This window comes from Phaethon aethereus, assembly GCF_964289735.1.
Source record: "Phaethon aethereus genome assembly, chromosome: 5".
In the NCBI taxonomy this organism is placed as follows: Eukaryota; Metazoa; Chordata; class Aves; order Phaethontiformes; family Phaethontidae; genus Phaethon; species Phaethon aethereus.
The window spans coordinates 36,777,561-36,803,275 of record NC_138579.1 but is presented as its reverse complement, the minus strand read 5'-3'; the positions used below and the strand labels follow the sequence as shown (position 1 = coordinate 36,803,275).

Here is a 25,715-nt window from a genome sequence, read left to right as displayed (position 1 = left end):
TGAACCAAACATCAGTACTTGTATACTGAATCTCTGAAATATTTTGAATATTTTTCCTTTTTTTTTTTTTCCTCCTTGTGGCAAAAAAAAAAATCTATTGAGACACTTTGTCACATATTTTTCCTTGCATGAGAAACCCTGAAGTGTCTTCAACATATTGGTTTTGATCTTGGTAAAGAGTTGCTGGATTCATGGTGGTTTTGTTCTAAAACTGTGTGCATGTAGGGGGTGTTAAATGTTAAGACTTGTCTGTATGACTGAGGTGTTCTCTAAACTTTACTCTTTTAAGCAGACTTTGTTAAGTTTATGAAATAACCTTTGTGGGTTATTGCAATAGAAAATTTCTATTTATAGAAAAAACTCAAGTTTTTCTCTGTTCTGCAGATGGATGCTGTTTTGAGTGAGCTTTTTACATAATTTGTCATACTTCTACTTCATCATTGATATGGTTGCAGAAGTACAAAGCTTTTCAATACGTATCAGTTTATAACATATGTTTATTGAGAAGAAGCTGTCTCACTCATTGGCTCATGAAGACTAGCAAAATAGCAACATCCTTTAAAAAGTCTGTTGTTGAACTCTTGGGGTGAAGGTATACCCTCAATAAACTTTGATTCACTGATGTTGCAGAACTCCTCATCTGTGTTCTTTACAACTTATTGTTAAAGCTGTTAATACAACTGGTTTTGCCATTCTAGAAGTGCTAGAATAAAGCAACAAAATGAAACACTAAGAATTAGGTATGCTATTGGCGGTTTTCAAGCCCTCAGAGGACAAAGCACCAACCTGCTTGGTTTGATTTCAGTTTCAACTTTCTTTTGAGTAGATGGTTGGACAAGATGACCTCTTGCCATCTCTTTCAGCTTGGATTAGCCTATAATACTGTGACATTAACACATAAGAATTGAATCAATTTCTGAATAGAGTCAGTGTCTAATGCAGCTCAGGATACTTCTATTTAAGAACCCCAGATTTGGTAAGAATGAATAACTTTCTGTAGAAATTTTCCTTAACCTATCCAGAATACTAAGTGTAATTTGGTTTTAGAATTTGACATAAAATGTTCACATATGTTGTTCCATATGTATGCAATATATAACCCCCCTGATTTTGGCAAAATACAGCCTGTACATAGGAACAATCAGTAATCTAAGTGAAAATGCTATAACCTTTGTGGCAATATACTTACTTTGTAAGATTTTCTTGAAACCTGTTATTTCTGTCAAGACGGAGGCTCTGATGTTATGTTTGCACTCGTATTTTTGACTGAACGTTTGTAAGAAGAACATTCAGCTTTCTTAAGTTACTGTCAATTTGAAAGTAATAGTTGCCAGATTTTGTGCAGGTCCATGTGACAATTTTGTATAAATTGCTTGATGAGTTTGCATAGTTGCCAGTAACTTTCATGTAATCATTTCCACTGAATTAAAGAAAAAATACAGTTGATTTTCTGTTGGTGGAAATGTATTGGCTTGGCAAGATTAGAAAATCAAAAACCTCTTTATCTATAGACAGCAGCTGGACAAGCTTCCTACAGGCTCTTTGCTCCCAGCATGGCGCAGCCTTGGGGAAGGGAGGCAAAGGACTACTTCTACAGTTAAGCAGCTTGTTGATTCGCTACTGAGTTCCCCAATTAGTGCAGAATGAGTGCTGAATCTATGGTGATACAGTTCTCGCAATATACTCCATCAAATATCCTTCAGTTTGGAGTTTTAATCTAAATGAGTAGAGCTAAATTTTAGCTGGTGGTGGTGTAGTTTGGAAAATCCTGTATCTAATGAGCAAAGTGTTGAAATACACAGTTTGTGAAATAAATACTTACTTCACAGACTTTACCAAGTTCCCAAGTCTAGCTCTAATGTTAGAGAATAGAGCTTTTGAGACTTTCTTTCTGTGAATGTACATTGCATATGAGTCAACGGTTTTCAAACTATGTCTTTAGAAGCTGCAGTACAAAACTTCACCTGTGTGTAGTAGAGGTTGGTTCGGTTTACCCCTGTAAGCCACCCATTTGAAGGACCATGCAGCTAATCAGGTGCTAGTAACTTAGAGAGGTATTTCTGAGATAGCAGTAGAAAGTGAACATCAGAATTTATGGATTCTTTTCTAGTCCTTTGAAAGGGAAGATGGTCTGCCATTTAAATCAGTACTTACAAACAAAATAACCAGGCTGTTTGGCTGCAGGGGTGTGGTGGTTTTTTTTTCTTTCTCAGTGAGCCTAAGGGAGAGATTTAGCTCCTAATAGAAGCTGTTGTTCCAGTTCAGTGAGGCGTAAGATTCGTACAAAATATGGCTATGGCTTGTGGAAATATTAATAATGGTCTGTGAGAAGGATGAAGTACAACTTGTAGCCTTCTGGCACTTGATCATGTTATAACTTTATTGAGTGCAAAGAATATTTTTAGAGGTGTTTTTTTTTCAGATAGAGTAATGAGAAAACAATCTCTTTCATTTGAAGTTTTTAATCAGTTCCAATTATTTGGATCTCAAAGAATAACTTTGAAGCAAAATAATTTGGTGGACAAGATTATTATATTTACTTGTATGTTGTTATTTTGGTCTGATTTGTGAATATGATGTCTGTTGAAAACAATTCAGTATAGATAAGCTAACAGCTCACAACTTTTGGCAGGTGTTTCTGAGTATTATTACAAAATATTATTTTCTGTCTGTGAAAGAAGCTATGGTATGTTACAGTATCACTGCATTAGGAAAATCTTATTTTTCAGGGAAATCTACAAATCCTGTATTTCATTTACTTTTCGAAAATCTGGATTGAGAGTACTAAATAAGAATAGTTTGGGGGAGTGTATTCTACTCTTACTTCATACTGACCTTTTCATATTGTTCTAACTTGCTCTTTTTTCTCTGTACAGAAATTTATCATTAATATTCCTAGGTAGACAAAACAATGGGTTGGCATGTTTCATGGGATTTTCCCAGGTAGTGGAGTATGTATATAATATCTTGACAAATATGTTTTCCTTGCTAATGAACTACTGGTATCTTTTTTATTTTTCACTTTACAAACTAAATTCCTGTTTGTATCACTGTGAATTGCATTTTAAATTCTGACACTAAATTTCAGCAGTCTGTCTAGGTAACTCCATAAAGATAATGTCCTTGCCTACAAGAAATAATACAGAACATCTTGATCCTAAACACCTACAAATTTGCATTAGTATTGATAAAATTGCACCAGTACATTGTCTTTTGTAATAGTAATACAATTAATGTTAGAAACAGCATTTAAAATACAGTTCTGCTTTCATTTGTCATAATTCTGAATATATATTGTTTTTCTTTAATATACTATGCAGTTTGTAGTTTAGAGAGCCGATTAAATTTCCACTACAGTAAATGAGATGATGTATTCCTTTGCCAACTTTAGATTTAATGTTACTAAATCTGTCATTACTTACAAAACAGAAGAGGGACATATGTCTAGGGGTTATAATTAGGTAAATGTGGAAAATCAGAACAACTTTTTTGAAGATTATTATGCTATATATAACTATCATAAGCTATAAGCCTATCAATCATTGTGATAGAGAGAATTAAGTTGTCAGAGGATTCTCCTGTACCTTTCTGGTTTTAAGGTAGAAAAGTGCATTTAATGAGTACTGTTACAAAAAAATGAAATCTTGTTGAGATTGTGTTGTATTCATATTGTGCTAAGACAATTCCTGGTGTAATCTCCTTGTTCCTTTTTGGTTACACCAGCAATAACTTTGAACCATGGAATTAAAAGCAGTTATGTCTTTCCAAGAGCAATTTAAGTCATTAAAGTGTAACTGTAAGTCTTTCACATTTCCACTTATGTCATCCTAGAGGAACTACTCAGTAGTTAGTATCAGCCAAGCTACCTTACTTATTGTCACTTGTACAAGCCTCTGTAAAAGCCACAGACTTTTATTCTGTGAAACAATTTAAAGTGTAGAGATTGCAAGCTGCTTTGTTGCTTAATTATATATGGTTTTTTGACCCTATGACTTACAAGTTCCATCTGTGAGAACTGACTGTAACAGATGCTGCTCAAATTGGGATGAGGAGAGGAGAAATTGCCTCTGCACAGACACATAACTAATTTAAATACAAATGAGGAAAAGCTATATGCCCATTCATGATGCAGCTGATAGTCTAGGTCAGATTCAGCCCATAGGATATTTTCATTTTGTCCTGCTAGCCTTTTCCCGTGATGAGAAAAGAAATTGGGATTGAGACAGATAAGCCTTAATGTCATCACACTTGTCCACAGACTTACAGAAGTTTCCAAGAAGTGAAGAGGAAATCAAGACAGAAGTTTACTCAAGGAATTGGTGTGGTTTGTTGCTGGTTGTGAGAGCAGCAAGTGTAGGGAGTAGACAGTGGTTACAGTTTTAGAAAGTCTTAATGGAAGCTCTGGCTTTCAATGCACTTTTAGGGTTTTTTTTAGTTCTTTTTTTTAAAAGGGCTGTGAGTTCAACAGTTCTTGTTGAGTGTTTGCACACGTGTGCTTAACATGCTAGGACTGACTGCACTTACAGTGAAGAGCAGTTGAGTAATTGAAGCAGGATGAAAGAGCTCACTGTTGCACTTTTTCCATTGTGTACTTCAGCCTTGGTTTGATGCAAACCACTCTGGGTTGTTCCAGGGAAGTGCAGAAGGATGACCCCAAGGGAAGTTGCCTGTTCAGAACAATGTTTACTTCATTTTGATGCCTTCATTCCTGAACCGTGTGCATCAACATGTTCTTGTCTGTAAGAAAAGTCAAACAGAAAGCCTGCTTTCCTATTTTTTTCTCAATACCATACCTTCCCTAACCCTGTATGCAAAACTGGTGTATAAAGGAGGGTGTACTAAAATACCCTTTTGCTGTGGTGGAGACTTTAGTTTGGGGTCATGTGTGCTATGCAGTTTGCTTTCTTTCATGAAAATACATGCCTTGGCGCAAGACCCTAAGTCGTGCAAGCTCCTCTACAGGGGAGCTTGGCTCTTTCGCTGTTGTTTGAAGGACTTTGATGAACTTAGTGTTTAGGCAAAACACTGTGTGTATTTTTCTGTTCTCCTAATACAAAACAATCTGAAGATTTCCTGGTTTTATTCAACTGGGCTTTTGCATACTTTCCCCGCTTTCCAAGTTTCAATGACATGTGCAAATGGTAACGCATATAATACTATCTGAAACAGAGGCACAGCAGGTAAATATTACACCTACTCTGGTGTCGTGGCACGTTGTAGCACTGAGCAGTAATGTGTAGATGTAGTTCAATGCTGTTTAAAGGCATAAGTTTTTCTTCTTACTTGAGTAATACTGTTTTAAAGGTTATATTTGAGTTGGCTTCTAGAGTTTGTTTCAGCTTGTGTCATTTCTTATTTGAGGATGGGGTAGGAGGGAAGTTACTTTATTTCATTACACATAGGACAGATATTTGCTCTGTACTGATTAAGAGTCATTTTCAGTAAAATATGATGACAATGGTAGTAGCGTATAGTCTAGCTGAATAGGCAGCTAAGGGGGAAGTAATGAAGATTTATGTTTATGTGTTTCTGAGGTTGTTACTTTAGATGGCAGCTGTCTCGTGAGATGGTAGAAGCAAATTATTTTCTGAAGCCTCAGTGATCAGAGTTTTTTACGTATTTGATAATTTTAATGGTGAAGATGCATCTGTAAGTTGTTTGAATGTTGAGTAGTCAAACGTGATTACTTGCAGTTTTATATTCTAACACAGCAGTGCATCATGTAAATTTTTTGTTAAATATTTATTGGAAATGTAAGCAGGTTTGTGTTTGAAGCTTATTCATTTCAAAAGTAAACCTCGGAACAGTGCTCAAGGAACCAGGCAGCACAGCTGCTGTTAACACTCCTGAGAACTTGTGGTTTATTTCTTCCAGTTAACAATTTTACTTCTAAGAAACAAAATTTGCTTGAGGTGTGCTGTATAACATAGCTAATAACAGAATGTGAAAAAGAATTTAGTCCAGTTTAAGAGAAAACGTTGAAATCCATATTAGTTTACTGGAAGCTTGTTAAAGTAAGAAGGTGATGCTCCTGTTTCATTTATGTTGACAGCTGAAAGGATTGAATCCTTTAAACAGGTCTATAGTAAGTAATTATATATAATGCTGTAGTTGCCTGAGGTGATTCTGATCTTTTCTGAAAAACAAAACCAAAGTACAACACAAGTCTATCTGTGTAGCACTATTCTTGCTTTGGCTTGTGAATTGTATGAATGTTATTTTGGGCACTGAATTTCACTAGGCTTGCTGGATTATAGCAAATAATTTATGGGAGAAAAACAGAAGAGAAATAAGTTGATTCTTTTGTTCATATAAGTGGATTTGGCCTTTGTTCTGTGGAAACAATAGCTCTGGATCAGTCCCCAGTAATACAGAGTTGTGACTTCATCCCCTTGCTCACACAAACAACCGTTTGTCCGCAGCAATCATTTTAGTATAATTATCTTATGAATAGAAAGAAAAGAGAATTTACCTAAAAATTGCACAGAACCAGTGAGAATGCACAGAATATTTTCCTTCTTGTCAGCTGTTTGACAACTGTGAGTATATTTGTGTAATTATGAAAGCTTTTAAACTGTTTTTAAGCTCTTTGATGATTTTACCATTCTTTCATGCTGTTCTTAAGCAGATCTCTCAAACAGTGCTGAAAGCTTGTTTTACAAAGATAGGTGGATTATTTTTCTTGGTAAGTCATTACTCTAAGTTCTGGTTTTGCTACTTGCATGATATGCTGGGCAGTCATTTTAAGACACCAAACATGGGAGAATCTAACCTCTCACAGTCGTGTTTGAAGATATTCTACCTTTCCGTGGACATTTGTGTAAAACCCATGAAACGGGCATCAATGCTACTTTCGGTCATTTTTAACATATTTTCAGAACTAAGGAGAAGTAGTTCTTCACTGTCCACAGACTGCTACTTCCTATTTTTTTGTCTGTGTCAGTTGTCTTTTTATCATGATGCATATAAATACAGTATTTGGTGTGCAACAGGGATTTATTTGGCATTGATGAAGATTTTTCTGTTACATAAATGGACACTAAAGGAACGTGAAAGTCTCAAAACAATTTGTCCTTGTCTAGCTGAGACAAAATGTAACTACAAAATTTTTTATGGAGTAGTTAAGCCTTCTTCATGATGGGTTTCTAAAATCAGTCTAAAACATGTGTTGCATTGCTTTATGTCCTTTCTTGAGCTATGAAAGTAACTCATCGGTCATAAAACAAGTTAATGAAGTGGTGGTGGTTTGTTCTTGATAGTGGCTTTGTGCAGTTGTTTTATACCAGTTTGACCAATGTTGTACCAGTGTGTAAGCCCACAGTATGTACTTAAAAAAACCCTAATGTAGTTTTAGAAACATAGTAGCTACTACACATTTTAGTAATCTTTCTGAACAAGATGTTGCAGCTTTTCACTTACAAGGGCTTTTAAAAAATATAAATAATTGCTCTTCACACTTATTTCAGGACTACATTTGGTTTAAACTATCAAAGCCAAGGTCCTCCTTAAAGCCAGTGTCTGATGGTGAGCTGTAAGGGTGTTTTGGCTTATGGATATATAATGGCTTACTGAAAGATAGCTTGCTTTTAAATTTATTTTATACCAAATGGAGACGGCTTTAAGCTTTACAGCAGTGTAGATAAACTTGAATTTAACTGTCCTGGTCATGAAGAATGTACTTATTGTTGGGACAGTGAAATTTAATCTCATGACAGCAGCAAACTGTGGTTTGTAAAAGGAGAGAAGAGAAAGTGGAGCTGTCAGCAGGAATGTTTGGGAGCAGACAAGGTGGCAATCTCTTCTTTCTTGACTCTCATATTACTCCACTTCTTCAGAGCTTTGTACCTCTCATACAGAACTTCTCTGGTTGCTCTCAGTTCTCCTCTTGCCTGTTGAGTGCTCTTTCCTCCAAGAAGCAAATCTTTCTGTTTGTGAACCAATAGTCATTCCAGCTGAACCCCAAGATCTGGGAGAGGAGAGCAATGTTGATGTAGAGGATTCAAGAGAGGGGAGTTTTCCATGGCTGTTGAGTACTTGTGACAGATGCTTATTTTGCTTGCATCTTAAGCTGAGTCTGCAATGAGTTCTCCTTTTGACCCTAGAGCTTTTTAAGAGTTTGGGTTAGTAGGTTGACTGCCAGCAGTATCTTTAATTTTTCCATGTGTATTTCTGTAAAATGGCTTTTGTGAAGGAAATTAATTTGATAATTGTTCTGTATTACCTGCGTTAAGACCCTGTAGTTGGTTATAATGGAAATTCTTACATAGATCACCCTTTCCAGATGTTTTTCTGCAGTATTTGTTATGTTATCTTTTTCCTATTCTGCTCTACAAACACCAGTTCTTTCAGTTATCATCTGTATCACTGCAACACTTGGACGGAGATGCTGTGATTAAATCCTTAGTTCTGCTCCCTACACATTGCTCTCAGTTTCAGGAAGAAAGATGTTCATTATGGGCTTCCAGAGTAGGAGGGAAACAGGTGGAACTTGCATCAGTGTCACTGCTTGATCCCTGTAAGAACTGAAGCTTCACTAGGTGCTTTTAATTATACTGTCAATGAATACAGTTCAGGGAGATGGTAGCACCTGATCTAAAATTTCGACAGAGATCCAGGCCGATTTGTCTTCCTGGGTTTTAATTCTCTGGTTGGAGTTGTTTGTATGAATGACTGTTTAAATACAGAACAAAATGTTACTGAATTGCAGTGGCCTAACTGTCCATTTAAATATCACAGGTAGAGGATGATGATGATGCTGAATCACGAGAGGAAGAAGAGAAGGAAGAACTGAAAAGCTATTCAAGAAGAAAGATTTTTTCCAATTGGAGCCGCTATGAGGATACAGAGAAAGAGGGTCAGAGTGAATGTGGGGAATCACAGAGAGGAACAGACTTCAGCGTTTTGCTGAGCTCAGCAGGTCAGTATTTCCTACTCTATAGAATATAGTTTTTTAGTTTCGCGTTTTGGAACACTGTTACTTTTCTGGCTGCTGTCCTTAGTGATGAAACAGGACCCTAGAATACCATCCCTATCTGCCTCAGTAAGTCCACCATTGACATATTTAGGAGTGTTCAAAGTCTCCATGGGAGCAGCCTTATAGCATTCAGGCTGCACCAAGCTACGGCAAATAGGGAGTAAAAGAGAGCTGCTGCATTTATAGCCTTCTCGTGAAACTATGTATGGGTCTGAGTATGTGCAGCACCCAGTTACTTTAAGCCTGTTCCTGCTGACAATGAATTTCTTAGCGATCTTGGTCATTGTGTTGTTTTCCAGAAAACAAAAAAGGTTGCTAGTGTGACTAAACACAGCAAAGCAGTTAAGGAGCTGCTTGCTGTTGGTTGTTTTGACAAAGATTTGTAATCAGCACTGTACAGATGTGTCCATGAATAGCAAGTGTTGCTCTCCTTGAAAAAAAAGATGAGTCATTTTCCCCTCTTTAAAGGAGATAATAGAAGGAGGAGGTGGAGGGACAGTCTGTACTAGATCCTTTTTTTTTTTTTTTTTTTAGCTGTACATGAATAGCATGGGCAGTTGCACAAGAAACAGTTACCTAAAATTATTTTAGAAACTCTTGATATACCATTGTTGTTGGAATACCATTCAGTAAAAAGCTGCAAACGATGTATTATGGGGTTGTTTTTTTTGAGTAACTTGGAAGCTCTGAAATCTCTTAAATCTAAATAATTATTCAGCCACAACTTAGAGGGGTAAGTTAGAAATTATCTATGGTAAAGAAAAAAGGACCAGAGCTTGCTTTCTCTGTGCCAGAATCAATTTCTGAAGTTCAGTTTTTCATGAACATTGCAAAATTTGGCCTAAATTTCCAGTTTTAATCACAGGATCATGAGATATATATTGACTTCTCTGCATGGTATGTTGCATGGTAAACAGTATTGATATCAAGATGCCTGGTGTGGACCTCAGAGCTGGATAGGTTACATAGCCTGGGGAGCAAAGTAGATATCACAACTTAAAACTTTTTAAATCAGGAGACCTACCCTGAGCCGGATATTGCCATGGTCCAGCTTTTTAAAGCAAACTTTAATATTTCTGACTTTATACTTAGCCTTCAGAATGTCTTTAAAATGTTCTGATAAATAGTACTTTTGAACTGAGGATATAAGGAAATACTATATATTTCTACTAATTTGTGTTTTTGTTAAGTTACACTCCAGTTATTACCAACCCATTTATTTTACTCCGTAGATTCTCTTAATGCCTAAAATTAAAATTTTGTTAGTATTCTTACTTACTAGTTATTAATTCTAAATCTGTCATTTAAAGAGTGTTTTGCTTTATTTTAGGATATATTGTGACTGTTCTTGACATTAAAATAAATTTATAAGAAACAGCAATAAAATAAAGTACTCTCAGAGGAAGAAAAAAGTACCTTCTAAACAATAATGCAGATTTCTTGGAGTCACAAAACAGCAGTGTGTTGGGGGTTTCTTTCTGTGCTTTCTTTGGCTTATGTGTGAAAACTGAGAATACAGTCATCTCTATTTCTAGTGGTCTGAGAAGAAGCTTGTATCTCTGCTTTATTTGATAATTTTGACTTCTGTTAGTATATTACTGTTCAGTGTTCTGAAGCTGCACGATGGATCCAATTCAATTGCAGCAAGCAGTTAGGGGAGTACTGGAGAGGGCATGGAGTTAAAGTGCCATTTTTCATTAATGCAAAAGGTTAGAAAGGTCTTGCAATTTACTGTTAATACACAACAAGTGAATTAATGTAGCCAGTTAAGAATCCTTTGGCAAAAGGTTGGATTAAAAACCTGTTCTCCCATGGAATGTTTAGGTTCCATAATACTGAAAGCAAGGTCTTAGACTGCCATCCTTCAAGATATAACTTGGATTTATTCCCAGAAAATGTCCTGTTAATTGAATGCGATAGGGTAGAAAAATAGTTTGGGCTGACATAGTAATAAAGCCAGAATTAATGCTAGTAGACAAACTTAAATGGAGGAGTTCCTGACATCCAAGGAGTTAGAATTCCAAACTTGGTATTCGTTTAATATTTTGTAAACATGCTTCTGCATGTAATTTTCTAGTTAAAATCAAACAAAAATAGCCAAATGAGAAGACTAATATTCTGTGATATAGGTATTATGTTGATAATTAGCAGGATTGGAGCTTTTAAATCTAGTACATGAACGTTACTGTTGCTTGAATTCAAGTAAAAGTTATGGGTTGCTATACTGTATTTTTATCAGTAGTAGAGGAAAATGTGAGTTTTCTTCTGAGAGGGGGAGGAAGGGCATTGCAGATATTTGCAGCAGATAAGTCTTTAGGGTATTTTATGTTTTTCAATAGCTTCTCAAGACATACACTTTTTTTTTTGCCTATACTTCCAGCTTGTCCCTGCCTAAAGCCAGTCTCTACTGCAGCAGTGATTCTGTCTTTTCAATCAAATATTTAGGCCTGACTAGTCCCAGACCACCTCTGTCTGCACCTTGTCTCTCTGCTGTCAGCTTTTGCCTGCCTACTAATTCTTCCTTCCTTCTGTTGATTTTTTTTTTTTTTTTCCTTCCCCTTCCTTCTTGTCTATGTTTCTGATTCTAGTGGTGGGTCTTGTCTCAGTCCTTTGTTGTGAGCCAGCTCCCTTCCACATATATTCACTACAATCCAGCTCTGTCAGATATATTCTGTCCCTTGGTCTATCCAGTCCTGGTGATCCCCAGTTCTGAGTTGTTCTCCCTGAGATTGCTCATTTGGCTTAATTTTTCTCTCATCCACTACCACATCTTCTTCTTACATTCCTCTTAGTTTCTTTTCTTCTCTAGTCAATGCCAGTTTATTCTTTCAAGCTTCCAGTCTAGTCTCCACTGCAAGCTGTCTTCTGCATCTGCCCTCCACGTGCTCTGTTGGTATACCCTAAATCCTACTCAGTTATCCAACAATATGAAGTGACAGGCCACTGTTTTCAACTATGGTAGGGATATCGGCATAGGGGAGGTTGCAGATACATGCGAGATGATGCTTTTTGTTCAGTGTTGTACCGAATTCCTGTTAAATGCAGACTTCTCTTACAGTGAAAATCTGGCTCTTGACTCATAACTAGAGATTAGAGGAAACTGAATTCAGTTGCCTTGCACATTAAGATGACATACTCATGTATGTCATGAGGGTGTCGCTGAGGTCAGAAGGTCACTGAGGATGGACTGTTTGGTGATTGGTTGTTAAGCTCCAGCAGATCTTGCAAAAAAACCCAAAACATACAACTTCTGATTTCCAGAATATTGTTGCTTGACCAAATCAGGTCAGATTTTTAACAAACCTTACTTTCACAAAACAATTGTCCAGCCTGGTTTCAAGTTACTGATTCAGGGCAAGAAAACGGTTACAATTTTTCAAAGGAAGAGCTTACAAGGGCTTTTTTCCCAGGTCCTTTTGTGGTAGAAAGATGTTCCAGCCATTCTCTGACTTTTTTTTAATAGGTGGTGTTGAGGGAAGGGTGAGGAAAAACTACCTGAAGCGGGCAGTTGACATGGAAAATTTCAGACTGAATAGTTAAAAAAGCAGTTGAAAATAGTCTTAAGTAAGAACTGCCAGGTGGCTTTAATAACAGCTGATGTCACTAGCATGACAGAGTTTCTTTGTTAGGGCTTATTATATTTGTGCGTAGAGTAGAGTGATAACTATTTTTTTAGGTCTGTTTCTTTCCTTTTTTAATCTCTTAATATTTTTTAATTAACCTTGAATAAAGCATAGAAAACTTTTCTGTATTGCTTTTGATGTCTAACTGATGTAAACTACAAGTCCATTGTGAAGCCTTCAGGGAATATGTCTTGAATCAATTTAGTAAAAAATGCTGTTGAAGCGTAAAGAACAAGAGAAGTGGAAGTGATAGGATAATCTCACTTCGCTAGAAGAATTTTGCCATGTTTGAGGAGATGTCCTCATTTTTTGACTGTTGAGGGTTAAGTGTTCCAAAATAGACTTCCGTCCTTCAGTAGGTTTTTGACTGTGAATAGATGCTTTAGTTTTCAAAACATGCTTTTGAAATCTCTTTACAGAGCTGATCAAAATGTATCCAGGGACCTAATCATTTTCTTTTAAATGTGGTAGGCATTACCAGTACAGCAGCCAAAAGCTGCCAACATACATGCCTCACTAACAGTGTGCTGAGTTGCAGGATGTGATGATTATCAAGATGAAAAAATATGATTTTGGACATGAATTTTTTCCTTCTAGCCTCATTCCAGCATATCAGAACTTTCCATTCCTTTTTGATGGTTGTGTGGTAGATACCATTTCCCGTCTGTGGAGGCTTTTTGTCCAAGTGGTCTCTCTTCCACTTGCAAAGGTTTTAGTTGCACCAGTTATGCCCTGGGCAGTCTGCAACTTCGGAACTTTGTGATAGTCCTGAGAGATACTGCTGTTGTATATACCTGTAGGTATCTGAAATCAACAAAAATGCAGCCTCCCCCTCTCTCCTCCCTAGCCAAAGTAACTTTCTTAAACAAACAGAAAAAACCCTTTCCCCAATGAAGATTTGCAGTAAAATCACAGGACTTGGCATCAGTGGAAGCTAGTTCTCCATCTGCTCAGTGCTTCCTCCTGAACTGTTCCTAACATTACAGAAATTCATCTTTCTTGTTCTAATCAGACAAGCTGTCCTTTTTTTTTTGTCTGAACTAAAAATAGGAAGTGCCAGATTTTAAGTATTAATTACATTTTCTTGATAAATGTATTTTCTTGTAATAGGTAATCTGTGCTATTATGTATGCTTTCATATCTGTGCCTCCCCCCCCCCCAAGTTTTATCTAAAATCTAAGCAAAACTGTATGATTGAAGTATAATATGATTCCATGACTTGAATGCATATAAATGTAGGATAACACTTCTTTTTAACATTCTGATATCTTAGAACTATGTGACCATATATGTGTCAGTGATAGTACTGCAAAACTAATGGTAAGTAATAAAAGAAAAATCAGAAGGGTTTCAATGTTTCAGAGAGATTTGTATGCTTTATGATTAAGAATTGAATAGAGTAAGATTCAGAGACTAAAGGCGTTACATTTTGTTCCCATTAAAATCAGAGTCATAAGCTTTGTCCCTATTCTTTTAATTTCTCACACCTTCATTGAACTAATCTATTTGTTAAGTTCCAGACTTCGGGATTTAAAAGGATTTCTGACCAACATCCTTCTGTAATCTTGGGCCTTAATCTTTTGCTGCTGATATATATTGATGGTATTTCTGCTGAATTTTGTTTAAGTACGTTTTGGTTATGAAATAACAATTCAGTAAGTTTAAATGTGGAACAATTCGTCCTTATTCCTGTCTTGCTGTTGTCATGTCCACTACTTGTATTTGTAGGCTTGAGAGCTAGATAAAAATGTCTACTCACCCGATTCACTGTTTCTCTTGTTTAATCATGTCCTTTCTTTTTATAATACCCCTAAAACCAGTTCTGTCTGACTAGGCCTCATGTTGGTCATCATGGTTTCTGCCACATCATCATCTCTGACTTTCCTGCCAGTGAAATCCCCTAACTAAAAATGAATTACTCTGACTGTTGTACTCAGGCAATACATTTTCAAAATTCAGTATATTGCCACTATAGTCCTGTTCCCTTTCTCCTATTTTTACTTATTTTTGCTTATTTTCTGCCTCTCCCTCTTCCTTTGAATTTTCCTTTTACTCCATGAACTTTGTGATTTTCCTTGTTGCTGCATATTACCTTTGATTGATTTTAATCTTTTCTTTCGGATTCGTTTTTACATTTCTGATTCTGAACCACTGTTAAATCACCTGAATTAGACAGCTAGCTTTTTAAAGCAGGGACTTTCTTTTCTTGCCCGTAAATTATTGGTTCTTTTCCAATAATGACGTTAGTAGATATTACTTCAGTGGTAATATTAGAAGATGTTGACTGATTTGGAGGGAGCTGTGCTTGTTTTAATTGTAATACTCTTGTTCCCTCTTCCACCATCCTACATTAGGGAAAGAAATAAAAAACAGAAGTAGAAATTTTATAAAAATCAATAAAACCAGAGCATTTTGTTTATGGTAAGGATGATAAGAGTAGCAGATTGGTTCAATTGCAGAAGTCAGACTTCATTTACTGTTTTAGTTCTCGTAAGGATAAACTTATTCCTAATACCAGTTTACTAACAAAATAACTGTGATAGGAACATTTCCTTGTTCATTGATGCATGCTCCAAAGCAGTGTTGTATCAGACTGCACATGAACCACCATCAGAAGAGACTGACAGACCTAGCAAGATTCTCAGAAATTTGTTTTCAGAGAGCAGGGCTGTTCCTAAACATTGCCTTTGGAGTGAAAAAAGGGCTGTGAAGTAGGCAGTGCTGTAGAAGACACAGAGTGCCTATTTCTTCCTTAATCTCAGTTGCAGGTCCTCTTTTCTTCTTACCCCATTTGTGATCCTGAAATTCCTCCTCGTGTTTGCTACTGATGGCTTGGGCTCTCCTAGTCCCTCTGTTCTCCTTTTAATGTTTTCTGAATCACACCTATTTGTTTTGCCATTGTTCTTTGCCTGATCTCATCCTGTTCCCAGTTCCTATATCCAACTTCTAGTCTACGCTTTCTCTTGATCTTTCCCCACCCCATATTTTTGTACCTGTCCAAATCACATGTTCATTCCTCATCTGTTTTGTGTTCTCTTGCCTATTGTTCACTCTCAGCTTTCCCGGGAGTGGCATCTTTGTAATTTCTGGCTGTTGTAGGGGAAGATGGCTCTTCTGAGCACTTAAAAGATTTGGGTTTTTTTCCCCAAGGGCTTATTTTTTGTCTAGATTTGGGTAAATTTCTTGAAGAATGTCGAAGGCATATTGAGCCTTGCCAAAGTCTTTGTTTTGAAAGAAGAGTTGTATTAACTGTCTGTTCCACCCTCAAGGGAACTTTTCCATGCTGTTATTGTCCTTTCTTACAAACCAAACCCTCTGCATGTGTAAAATTGTGAACTAGAAACTCTAATAAAAAGCGTGTTTGAGGGACAGAATAGGGTGCGAGTGGGGAGGAATTACGTTTTCTTTGGTTCTGACTCATTTTCAACCTTTACTGGAATGTGAATCAGATGACCTTCCTTTGACAGTACACGCTCATCATCTCAGTTTATAAAGTGTGGTATTTCTGAATCTGCTGCAGATAATTTGGATTGTGAAACTGATCATACTCTATTTCTTTTTAAGCTCTTGATTGAAAACAGCCTGTGATAATGTGATATTTTCTTGAATATGTGTGTATGCTTCAACATGCAGAAAATGTGTTACTGAAAAGTGTGTATCAGCTAACTACAAAATGTGCAGGGGCAAGGTGGAAGAACTAACTCAGGATGGGGGTGCTTCAGTAGGATGATACCATTATACGCATTTTTGTGTCATAAAGATTAGAGGCCATAATTGCTGATATTTATAGCAAAGAAATTTTAATTCAAGACACTTAGTTAACTTTGTGCTGGGAAAATGCTGGCAGAAGGAAGCTATTGGAAAACGAAGTATTTTAAGTTGACAGTTCAGTGGTAATAGGAGGTAAACTGGGTTAGATTTTTCTGAGTAAACAAAGTGCTAGGGTTGCAAGAGTAATAGTCCTGGAGAGAAAGTCTATGCAATTTGTACTCTCTCAGGAAAGGGTACCCTGTTTGCAGTCTTCATCGTCACCTTTCTGATGCCCAAGGAAGTGTACCAAAGTGGTTATAATGGAGAACAGAACTTTTGCCCTGGCTTCCTTACTGATAGAGTTGTGTTATTTTTTTTTTTCTCTAGGTATATTCATGTTTCTGAAGTTGTTAGAAGATAGAGTTCAGCATGACAGATGACAAATGTTGATTGGCTTTTATAACATGAAATTTGCTTCAGGCTAACCCACTTCTTGACTGAAATCGTTAGACAAAGAAATAAGTGTGATGCTAGCAAAACAGAAGTTGTGCTTAACTGAAGAGGCAAACAGCCTTCAAAGGCAAAGAACATTAAAAAAAGATGTTTTGAATTTCTCATGTAGATGTATTAATGCATGTTGCTACCCTATCTGACTGATTGGAAGACAGACTCGTTGTAAAAGCCAGTAACTACATCTCACCTGACTATCTTGCTGTCTGCACAGGGCTTTGTCACAATGTGTCTGGGGGCCCAGTGGTCGGGGAGAGCGATTAGTTTGAAAAAGACTGGGAATTGAGACCAACCCAGTAATATTAGGTCAGTCTAAAGACATCATTAGTGTCCTTTGTTCATTATCCAGGTTTTCCACATAAATACTATGCTTTGTTTTGGGGCATAAGTAATCCGTCAACCTGGAAAAAAAATCAAAAGTGCAGGTAGAATCCTTTGAGAAAGTCCTTACAGTCTGGGACCTTTAGCATTGCTAACTGTCACAGGACTCTGCATGTTACTTCAGAGACTACTGACTTGATCTATCTCCTGAAAAATCAACAAACCCTGCTCCTTATCATGTTCTGTTGTATGCGGGGAGCAAGTTGTAGGTGCTGGTTAATTATTCCAGAAGTCTTTCCTAAGGCCTGGAGCATTCATTCTCTCTCTGTATCTTGCTTTCTCTCTCTTCTGTCTTGGACATGGTTAATTTTTGTATGCTTTACCTTCTTACCTTGAAAAGCATGCTTTTCCTTTTAAGAAAAACAATGATATATTTGCTGCACCTTTCAGGTCCTCTTTTCAGGACTACATTACCCCTAGGACAAAAACTGACAAGGAATTGTGTCCAGCATTTACTAGTGGTTTTGTTTAATATGTGTTTGAAAGGGACATGGTGCCACTGACACAACAGTGAGAGTGGAAAAGTGTTTACATGTTCCCTTTCATTTTATGGTGTCACCTGTCACTTCAGATGGGACTGGGTGCAAGAAATAACTTCTGTGTAAGTGGAGGAACTGACTTTTACCCCAAGTAACAAAATACTTTCATTTGCCCAAAAATGGGCTGGCTAACAGTGCTTGTTCCATCTGCAAAAAGTGGACTTGTATTGACTTACCCTGCTCCACACATTAAATACCAGGGGAAAAATCTGTAGCTGTTACCAGTCACATTTGTGAATTGGCTTCATTTGATGACATTTTTAATCTCTTAAGTAATTGTGTATGTAATTATTAATTGCTTTAGTTGTCAGTCACTGCTAAAACATGAATTCTGATGAAAGTGGCTGTAATGTAGTTTGGATTTTCTTTTCATTTTGTACATTCTTAGAAGGAACCTAGTGGATGTCTGTATTTTGTTTTTTGCATGTCTCTGCTTCTTGTGCTTTTATGGTGTTTGGTTTTGTTGTTCTGTTTGTTATGCAGCTGTGGAGTTCTTACCAATAAAAATGTAATGAATTTGAATTTGCTTTATATTTTGCTTCTGCTCTTGATAATAAATTAAGATCACCTCCTTTCTTCTGAAGAAATGAGTTTGAAAGACACTTCAGTGATATTGTGGATTTGGCCCATCACCAGATACGGATCTAGTTTCCTGATTTGACTGCATGAATGGTGCAAAAGAGTTGGCAGGAACATGAAATGGAACAGAAGGGAAAGATCTTGGGCAATTGGGGAAATACTAGGATTTGTATTGGTAGTAGTAAGGGAAGAAGCAAGAGCTCCTTTTTTGGTGATAGCATGCATGTGTATTGGATTAAATCGGATTAAATCCAGATGCTTGCTTCTGATTTATTTTAATATACATTTGCAGTTAGAATATTTGACAGCAAGTAAACTTTCTAATGCAAATAAGAGACTACGGTCTCTCTTGCTTTAAATTTTCTATTCTGTAACTCCACATGATTCTGTCTGCCCCTTCTTTCACCTTTTTTCTGTTGTTCATTTCATAATGCCTTATTAAGTGTTCACTTACTCTTTTATTTTTATATATCCTCTTTCTATCCCACAGACAATTTTATTTCTCAGAGTTGTATCTGAATATGAAAAAAGAGGAGGAGGGAGAGATAGGAGGAGTAGAAATCTCCAAGAAGAACAATCTAGTCACTTAGGGGAAAATTGTCTACGAGATGACTAAATTAACTTGTAGAAATGTAATCTGAAAGCATCAGATCTCATACCTGTAACTTACAAGCACACTTTAGCTTGTCAAAGAAAATTGATCTTTATAAATATCTCTGTGTAAAGTAACATTGAATTAGAGACAAAGCATTTTAAAGTCTCCAAAGTGTTTGATTTGGTCATGTTATCTGTGTGTCGAAAAAACCCCAACAACAAAACACCCCCACAGACAGACCCCCCCCCCCCCCGATTATTTGTGTTTACTGCCTGTAACTTCAAAACAGTTTATCTGTATTTGTTTATCTGAACTTTAACAATTTTCTTTTGGCTATTTATTTATTAATAGTAGAGTTCTATAACAGTTCTTGGGGGTTGTCTTTTTGCAAACCGTTCTACTTTAAAGTGCTTTCACATTACTACCATTTTCTACTGCTGCAGTGATTATAGGAGACTGCGGAAGTGAATAATGGAATCCCTTCGGGAAGCAAAATTGGAGTATGAATTGAAAACCTGTGTTTACAAACTTGCTCAGTGGAAGGAAAGAGTATTTATGATCTAAATTTCAGCATGAATAAAAAAAACACTGAGGACATTTTTTAATTTAAAAAAGCTGCAGAAAGATGTAATAATTTTTACCTCACAATTGCAAATGCTTTACGGTGTTTATGGATGCTAGAGGCAATGTTTTTTTTTCTAAGTATCTAGTATAAAATGATCTGACCTATATTCCTGAAGTCTGTCAATCTCCCACACTGGTTGTAAATTGAAATTATTTAATTCAAAAACAACTGGTGAAATAAGTTTTTTCTGTTACAAAAATAAGTCGCTGAACAAGCTATACTATATGATAAAAAGCTGCTCTAATGCATTTTTGAAAACTGAGGCATTGAACAACTACACTGAAAATGTCTTTTAGTATGACTAGAATTCATTTAATCATGAAAGGAAAGCACAGTAGATTAGTGCAGGGAGAATATAACATGGACAGGGTGTATTTCGGTGACAGTGATAGTGTACACCTACGGTATCAGTCAGGAAGAGATGACGTCCACATAATGGCTTAGGGATGATTTATCTAATTTACATTACAATAGGTAAAAGAATTCTTGAACAGCCTATTAAGGAGAGTGTGTATAGGTGTTTAAGAAAATGTCTTTTTCTAGAGTCTGTTTTTCTGTATCTGAGTTCTGACAGCTTGGCACTGCTAAACTTAGAAACAGGTCCATTTCTTCCTCTCCTTGCAACACTTTATAAAACCGATAGTTAAGTGACACAATATTTGCCATTATTTGCTTTTAGATGTTAGAGGTAAAATACTACCAACAAACATCAGTCGTATTACTTTTTTTTTAACTTACAAAATGTGTGAAATAGCAAATGTAATAAAAAAATCAGTTTCAGTAATGTTTGGGGCAAATTTGAGGAAGTGAAACTTGTTGCTGTTTCTTTCTGTAACTCAAATCCCTTACTGACTTGAAGAACAGTGGACCAGGTTCTCTCTAGTAAGTAATTGTATATGGAAGTCTAACCCTAGGATGGCCAGTGAAATACGTAGATTACAAAGCCAAAGAAACTGCTTGTGATCGGTTGAACTTTTGTGGATAACATGAGCAGTCGTAACAGAGAAAGTTATGAACTAGTTATTGGTTGAATTAGGGTACATCTCTTAGTATAGCTACTGTCAAAAGCTGTTGTCAGTCTTGATTTAAACAACTTCAGTGACAGAGAATCCCCCCCAGCTCTTGGACGGTTGTCCCACTGGGCTCTTGGATTGATCCAATGTGCTGTTACCTTCACTGTTAAAAGTGTGCATCTTAATTCTCCTCTAATTCTGTATAGCCTGAGGACTGCAGAGAGTTGCAGAAAAAACACGCAAATGACAGATTAAAGTCAGTGCAGATGAAGATTAAGTGATATACATGGTGTGTGGGTAGGGGGGAAAACAGGCTCCTAATCACTTTTAAAGACATCTGAGGTGATTGTTACTATGCACTAGTTCAAAGCAAGTGAACCCTAGAAATGAGGAAAAGAACAGAACAGATCGGAAGACACATCATGGTGTCACTATATAAATCTGTGATATAGGCGTACCGTGTAACTTTTTCCGATTTGTATCCCAAAGGCTCCACAAGGAAACAGTAGTACTGAAAAAGTACAGCAAAGGGCAGCAGGACAACTTAACAGTATGGAGAAATTTACACGAGGCATGGCCGAGGATGGTGTGAGTAGAGTAGAGGTGTTAAGCCTCAAAGAAAGATAACTGAGAATGCTATGGTGTAGCTTTCTGTAAAATGATGGAAGGGTGGATACAATGAATAAGAAATTATTGTCTCTTGTAGTGCAAGAAGTAGGGAGTATTGAATGAAGCTGGCTGACAGCAAATTCAAAATGAAGAAAAAAGGTATTTTTTGATGTAACTCATAATTAAATACGGAAGTTGGTCACAGGATCTTGTGGAAGCTTAAATCTTTTTTGTGCAGGTCATAAAACAACTGGAAAAATACTTTGAAGGTGATCTTATAAATAAGACATCATCTCTGTCTCAAGAAATCCCTGAACTACAAATAGCTGAAGACTGTCAGAATATTTCTGAGGAAGTGTCCCTCTGTGTGCCCTGTTCTCAGACTTCCCTAGACTTACAGTGTTTGGCCCTGTTGTTCACAATTTGGAGCGATATGGAACCTCTGATTTGATCTGGTGTGACCTTTCCAAAGTAATGTGCTGCTTTTTTTCCTGTTTGTAATCTGCAGAATGGGCAAATTAACATTTAAAGCCTGAGATGGTGTCAGTTCAAAACTGTTGGATGGTGTTAAGGTCCTGTAAAGGATTAACTTTTCTGTAATTCTGATATTTTCAGCAAGCTTGCTGACTTCACCACTGTTTTATATATAGGTATATAGTAGGGGGTTAGCAAGTTTAATTCCTTATAACGCATCAATACCACTCAATGGGGCAGACTATACAAATGGGCATTTTTAATGTCTCATAATTGCAGGAATATTGAAGATGACCAAAGAATGTCTTTCTTGAATGCTAAAAAATGTTATCAAATGGAATGAATTAGGTAAATGTAGGCCCGTGTGCTTGACATCAATCCTGGAAAAAAAGAACAGAAAGGCTGATGCAGGTTTTGGTTAATTAAGATTTGAAGTGTGGAGGCAGGCCTTGCTGAAAGGACCTAAAGGTTGGTCAAGGACCAGCAGCATCACAAGCAAAAGAGAGGGATGAGCTGAACAGATAGAAGTCGAGCCTGTAGGGCTGCAGGTTTTGAGCTACCAAGAGCACATGGTTGTATCTGCTGTAACAAAACAGGCCTCTTCACAAAGCAGTTTATATCTGCCATAAAGGTATATAAGCCCTCGTCCTTTTGTTTTAAGTCAGAGTTCATATTGATAGAGGGCTGAACATCTGTCACTGTACATTCTCTCCTTTAGCTATAAACTGTTTTTGCCTGACCTGGCTCTGCCTGTTTATTCCACAAAAAAAGGATATGAATATAACAAATATTGGTCAATTTGGCTTTCTGGAAGATGTCTCGTTACGTGTGGCTGGAAATACTGCATAATATTACGTGCGTGTATTTACAGTGCAAATGGCCCTGAAGTGTTTTAGTGCCTTCTTTCTCATTACACTAACTCTCGGAGGCAGAGGATTATTTAATGAAGGGCCTTGAGAGAGATGCAAATGGATATGGTGAATTTTGTGTTCATCTGTAATTTAAGGTGAAATAGACATTTGGGGCCAGTGATTTAACTGTAGGAGCAGAAGTTCTGGATTTCAGTCCTTGCTTTCTATTAGGTTATATAAGTTACATTTCTTAACAAAAATATGGAAGTGTAAGAGTATCTCATGTTTTACCTATAACATATTAGTCTTGAGTAGACATGGAAGTGAATGCAGAAGATAGGCCAGCAGTTCAGAAATATGTATACTTACAAGTCTGTGCTGTTACCTGTTGATTTCTTTTAGCTGATAACTGCTCAGAAGGGGCAGTTTGGACTTCCGGTCTGTGTTTCATCTGCATTATTTCTAAAAGGCTCGTTACACCATGCTGCACCGCTTTAATATTTGTTACCTGCTGAATTAGTTGGAAAGGGGGTCCCATTTGTGTGTGTCATGTGTGCTATTTTGCTGAGCAGATGTACTCTCTTTAGGCAATTGACTTGTAGTTATCTTGTGATGTTTACACATTTCACATAGAGGAGCAACTTAATACAGAGAGGAAATGAAAAGATATCCTTGTCAGATGCTTAGTGATCCTTGAACAACTGGTTATGATAAAGGTGGAAAATGAATATTGACTCATTGCTTTCAGGTGAGGTGATTTTACATAATTACACATTTTGGAAAATGTTTTGTGATATATTTATTCCTGATTGCACAGAGGTTTAGATTTTGGAACTTGATAATGAACTGTTCACTTATGTTAACGCATCTGAATTCTGTCTTCTGAAGGTAAGTGAGAGGAATAATGCACTTATCAAGATAAATGTTATTTTTATTTTGACTTGTGTTAATTAACTTCTAATTTATCTGAAAAAAGTAAAGATCTATCTTTTCTTTTAAAAATATTACATAATTGTATCCAGTCTTTTAAAAAATATTAGTTGTATCCAATTCTCCTACCTACAAACAAGCTTTCCACTTGTTCTTAGCCTTCTCATATTTTCAACAGAGCTTAAAAAGTCTGAACTGTAATTCTCAGTTTAGAAGTTTGTGAAAAATTAAGTTTTGAGTAAGCTTTTTGAGAGTTTTCTTGAATAATAACCCAATTTTTCTTAAATAGGCATGTTGTCTAGCTGGTATGTTTGGTTTTTTGGGAGTTTTTTTTAATTTGTTTTTTAAGCTATGATAAACAATACCTTTTACAAAAGAGGAGGCAAAAAACTCACGATGTCCAAGGTAAGAAAACTTTTTCCCAGTGTGAGAGCGGTAACTGGCGAATCTAACCTTGAATTACAATTCTTATTTTTCTCTCTCTTTTTTTTTCCACCTCTGAACCAGGTTCAACAAATATAAAACTGCCTTCTGAAATCAGTTGACAAAAGTTATATTATATCTGCTGCTTGTTACAAGTGTTATCAAGTTGTAGTAGGTTTTGTTGGTTCAAGTTATAGAAATCTGTGGCATTGAAACTTAGAGATATATTGTTTTGTATTGTACAGAACCTACTTCTTAACTGATTATTTTTTCCTGGTATTTTAGATGAGAGACAAAGTATCAGTATGTGTTACATAGGAGCGGTGAGGAGGCAGGAAGAATTCTTACTGGATCGATGTAATATGTGAAGTGAGGCATAGGAAAAAAAGATTGAGAGATGTTTGATCGAGCAGTTGTGAGGACAGCAGTTGGAGCCACTTAGAAAAGAAAAGGACAGAAATTGCGGAAATGTAGAGTGTGCTGGAACCTGTCAGCAACAAAATGGCTGAGTGAGAGGTGCACTAGCAAAAATTCTCATCAAGTTCTCATCAGATACAGCAAGTAGGAAAGTGGAAAAGGGGTAGAATAATGGAAACTTCTTTGCCTGTATTATGCAGAAGACTTAAGCATGAATGCTTAGAGAATAGCAAAAGTTATTTTTCCCCGCGTATCATGGCAGTTGAGAGTGGGCTCTAGTAGGAGGAATTTCAAATATATAAAATATTCTACAGGAATATGCATGAGATGACCTCTGTCCTGCAGAAGTTGCTTCGTGTATCTTTCCTGGTAGGAATTCCATTATTTTGAGAGTATGTTATTGACTCTTGATATGAGACAAGGCTCAGCATAGTATCAAATTCTGGTTTTTAGTCTCATGGTATGCTATCAGTCTTTGGCAAGTAAAGTTTAGTCTTCTAGTACTTGGTAGAATTTATAAACCCTTCGTGCATAAGTGAAGGGTTCAGAAGAAGTGTTTCTGAATGGCGAATTAGTCTGTCTTTAGCAAGCGTCAAGCAAGAGAGAGGTTATTTTAGTAGGTTTGCAAAACATAAAAATAAAAAAAACCCGAACAAAACAGTAAAAGGATTGATGGATACCTTAAATAAGAAAGACATGCTAAATAGAAATGAGGGAAGTGATACAGAGAGAAGGAAAGATATTTAAAACAATGCTGGAAGAAGAAATATTGCATCTTAGTAAATAGAAAAAATGGCATGAAACCAGTAAAGGATAGTAGGAGTAAAGTATTTTCAAAGCTAATATTACATACAAAGTTGACCAATGTGATACTATTAAATGGTGTGTTAAACAGTGTACAACTATTTATGCTTTTTCAGTTTCTAGGGATGTGGGGGTTTTTTGTGTGTGTGAGCACAGGTACCTTTCTCTATGACTCTTAAGTGTAGTTTTTCAACTAACAGATGCTGAGTTTATTTTTCAAGCCATGTTAGATGTTAGAATCTCATTCTAAAATGTTTTGCATGTTATTTCTATGTAGAATTCATGTCTGTGTGGCTTATGTAGTGGATGCTCCAAGTGAGTGAAATAACTGAGTTGACCCGCACCACCTTTTTTAATAGTTTTACTGGGGCACTAATGTCCAACCTTATTACTGAAACTCTGTACACAGTACCTTGGGGTGTATTAACATGGTGCTGTTTCCTTACTGTGCTGTAGTTTGCCCTTCATAAATAACTAATCAACACTTCTAGCTTTATTTAATATCCTTTTATATAAACAAAGATTCATTATCCTATAATAAAAGATATCCTTTTACATTTACTGCCGTGATGCAAAATGTTGTTTGCTTTGCCAGATTAAATAGATAGGTAGAGTAAA

At 36.5% G+C, this 25,715-nt stretch overlaps 1 protein-coding gene across 1 annotated transcript in view; it reads left to right on the top strand.

Annotated features, from left to right (window-relative positions):
* The window catches only part of AVEN (apoptosis and caspase activation inhibitor), a gene marked incomplete at its 3' end in the record, with an annotated part of 107,229 nt that overhangs the window by 20,170 nt on the left and 61,344 nt on the right, over positions 1-25,715 (top strand). The window contains exon 2 of the mRNA XM_082000650.1: positions 8,737-8,917. Coding sequence (XP_081856776.1) covers positions 8,737-8,917 — 181 coding nt within the window. The remainder of the gene's footprint in view (positions 1-8,736; positions 8,918-25,715) is intronic.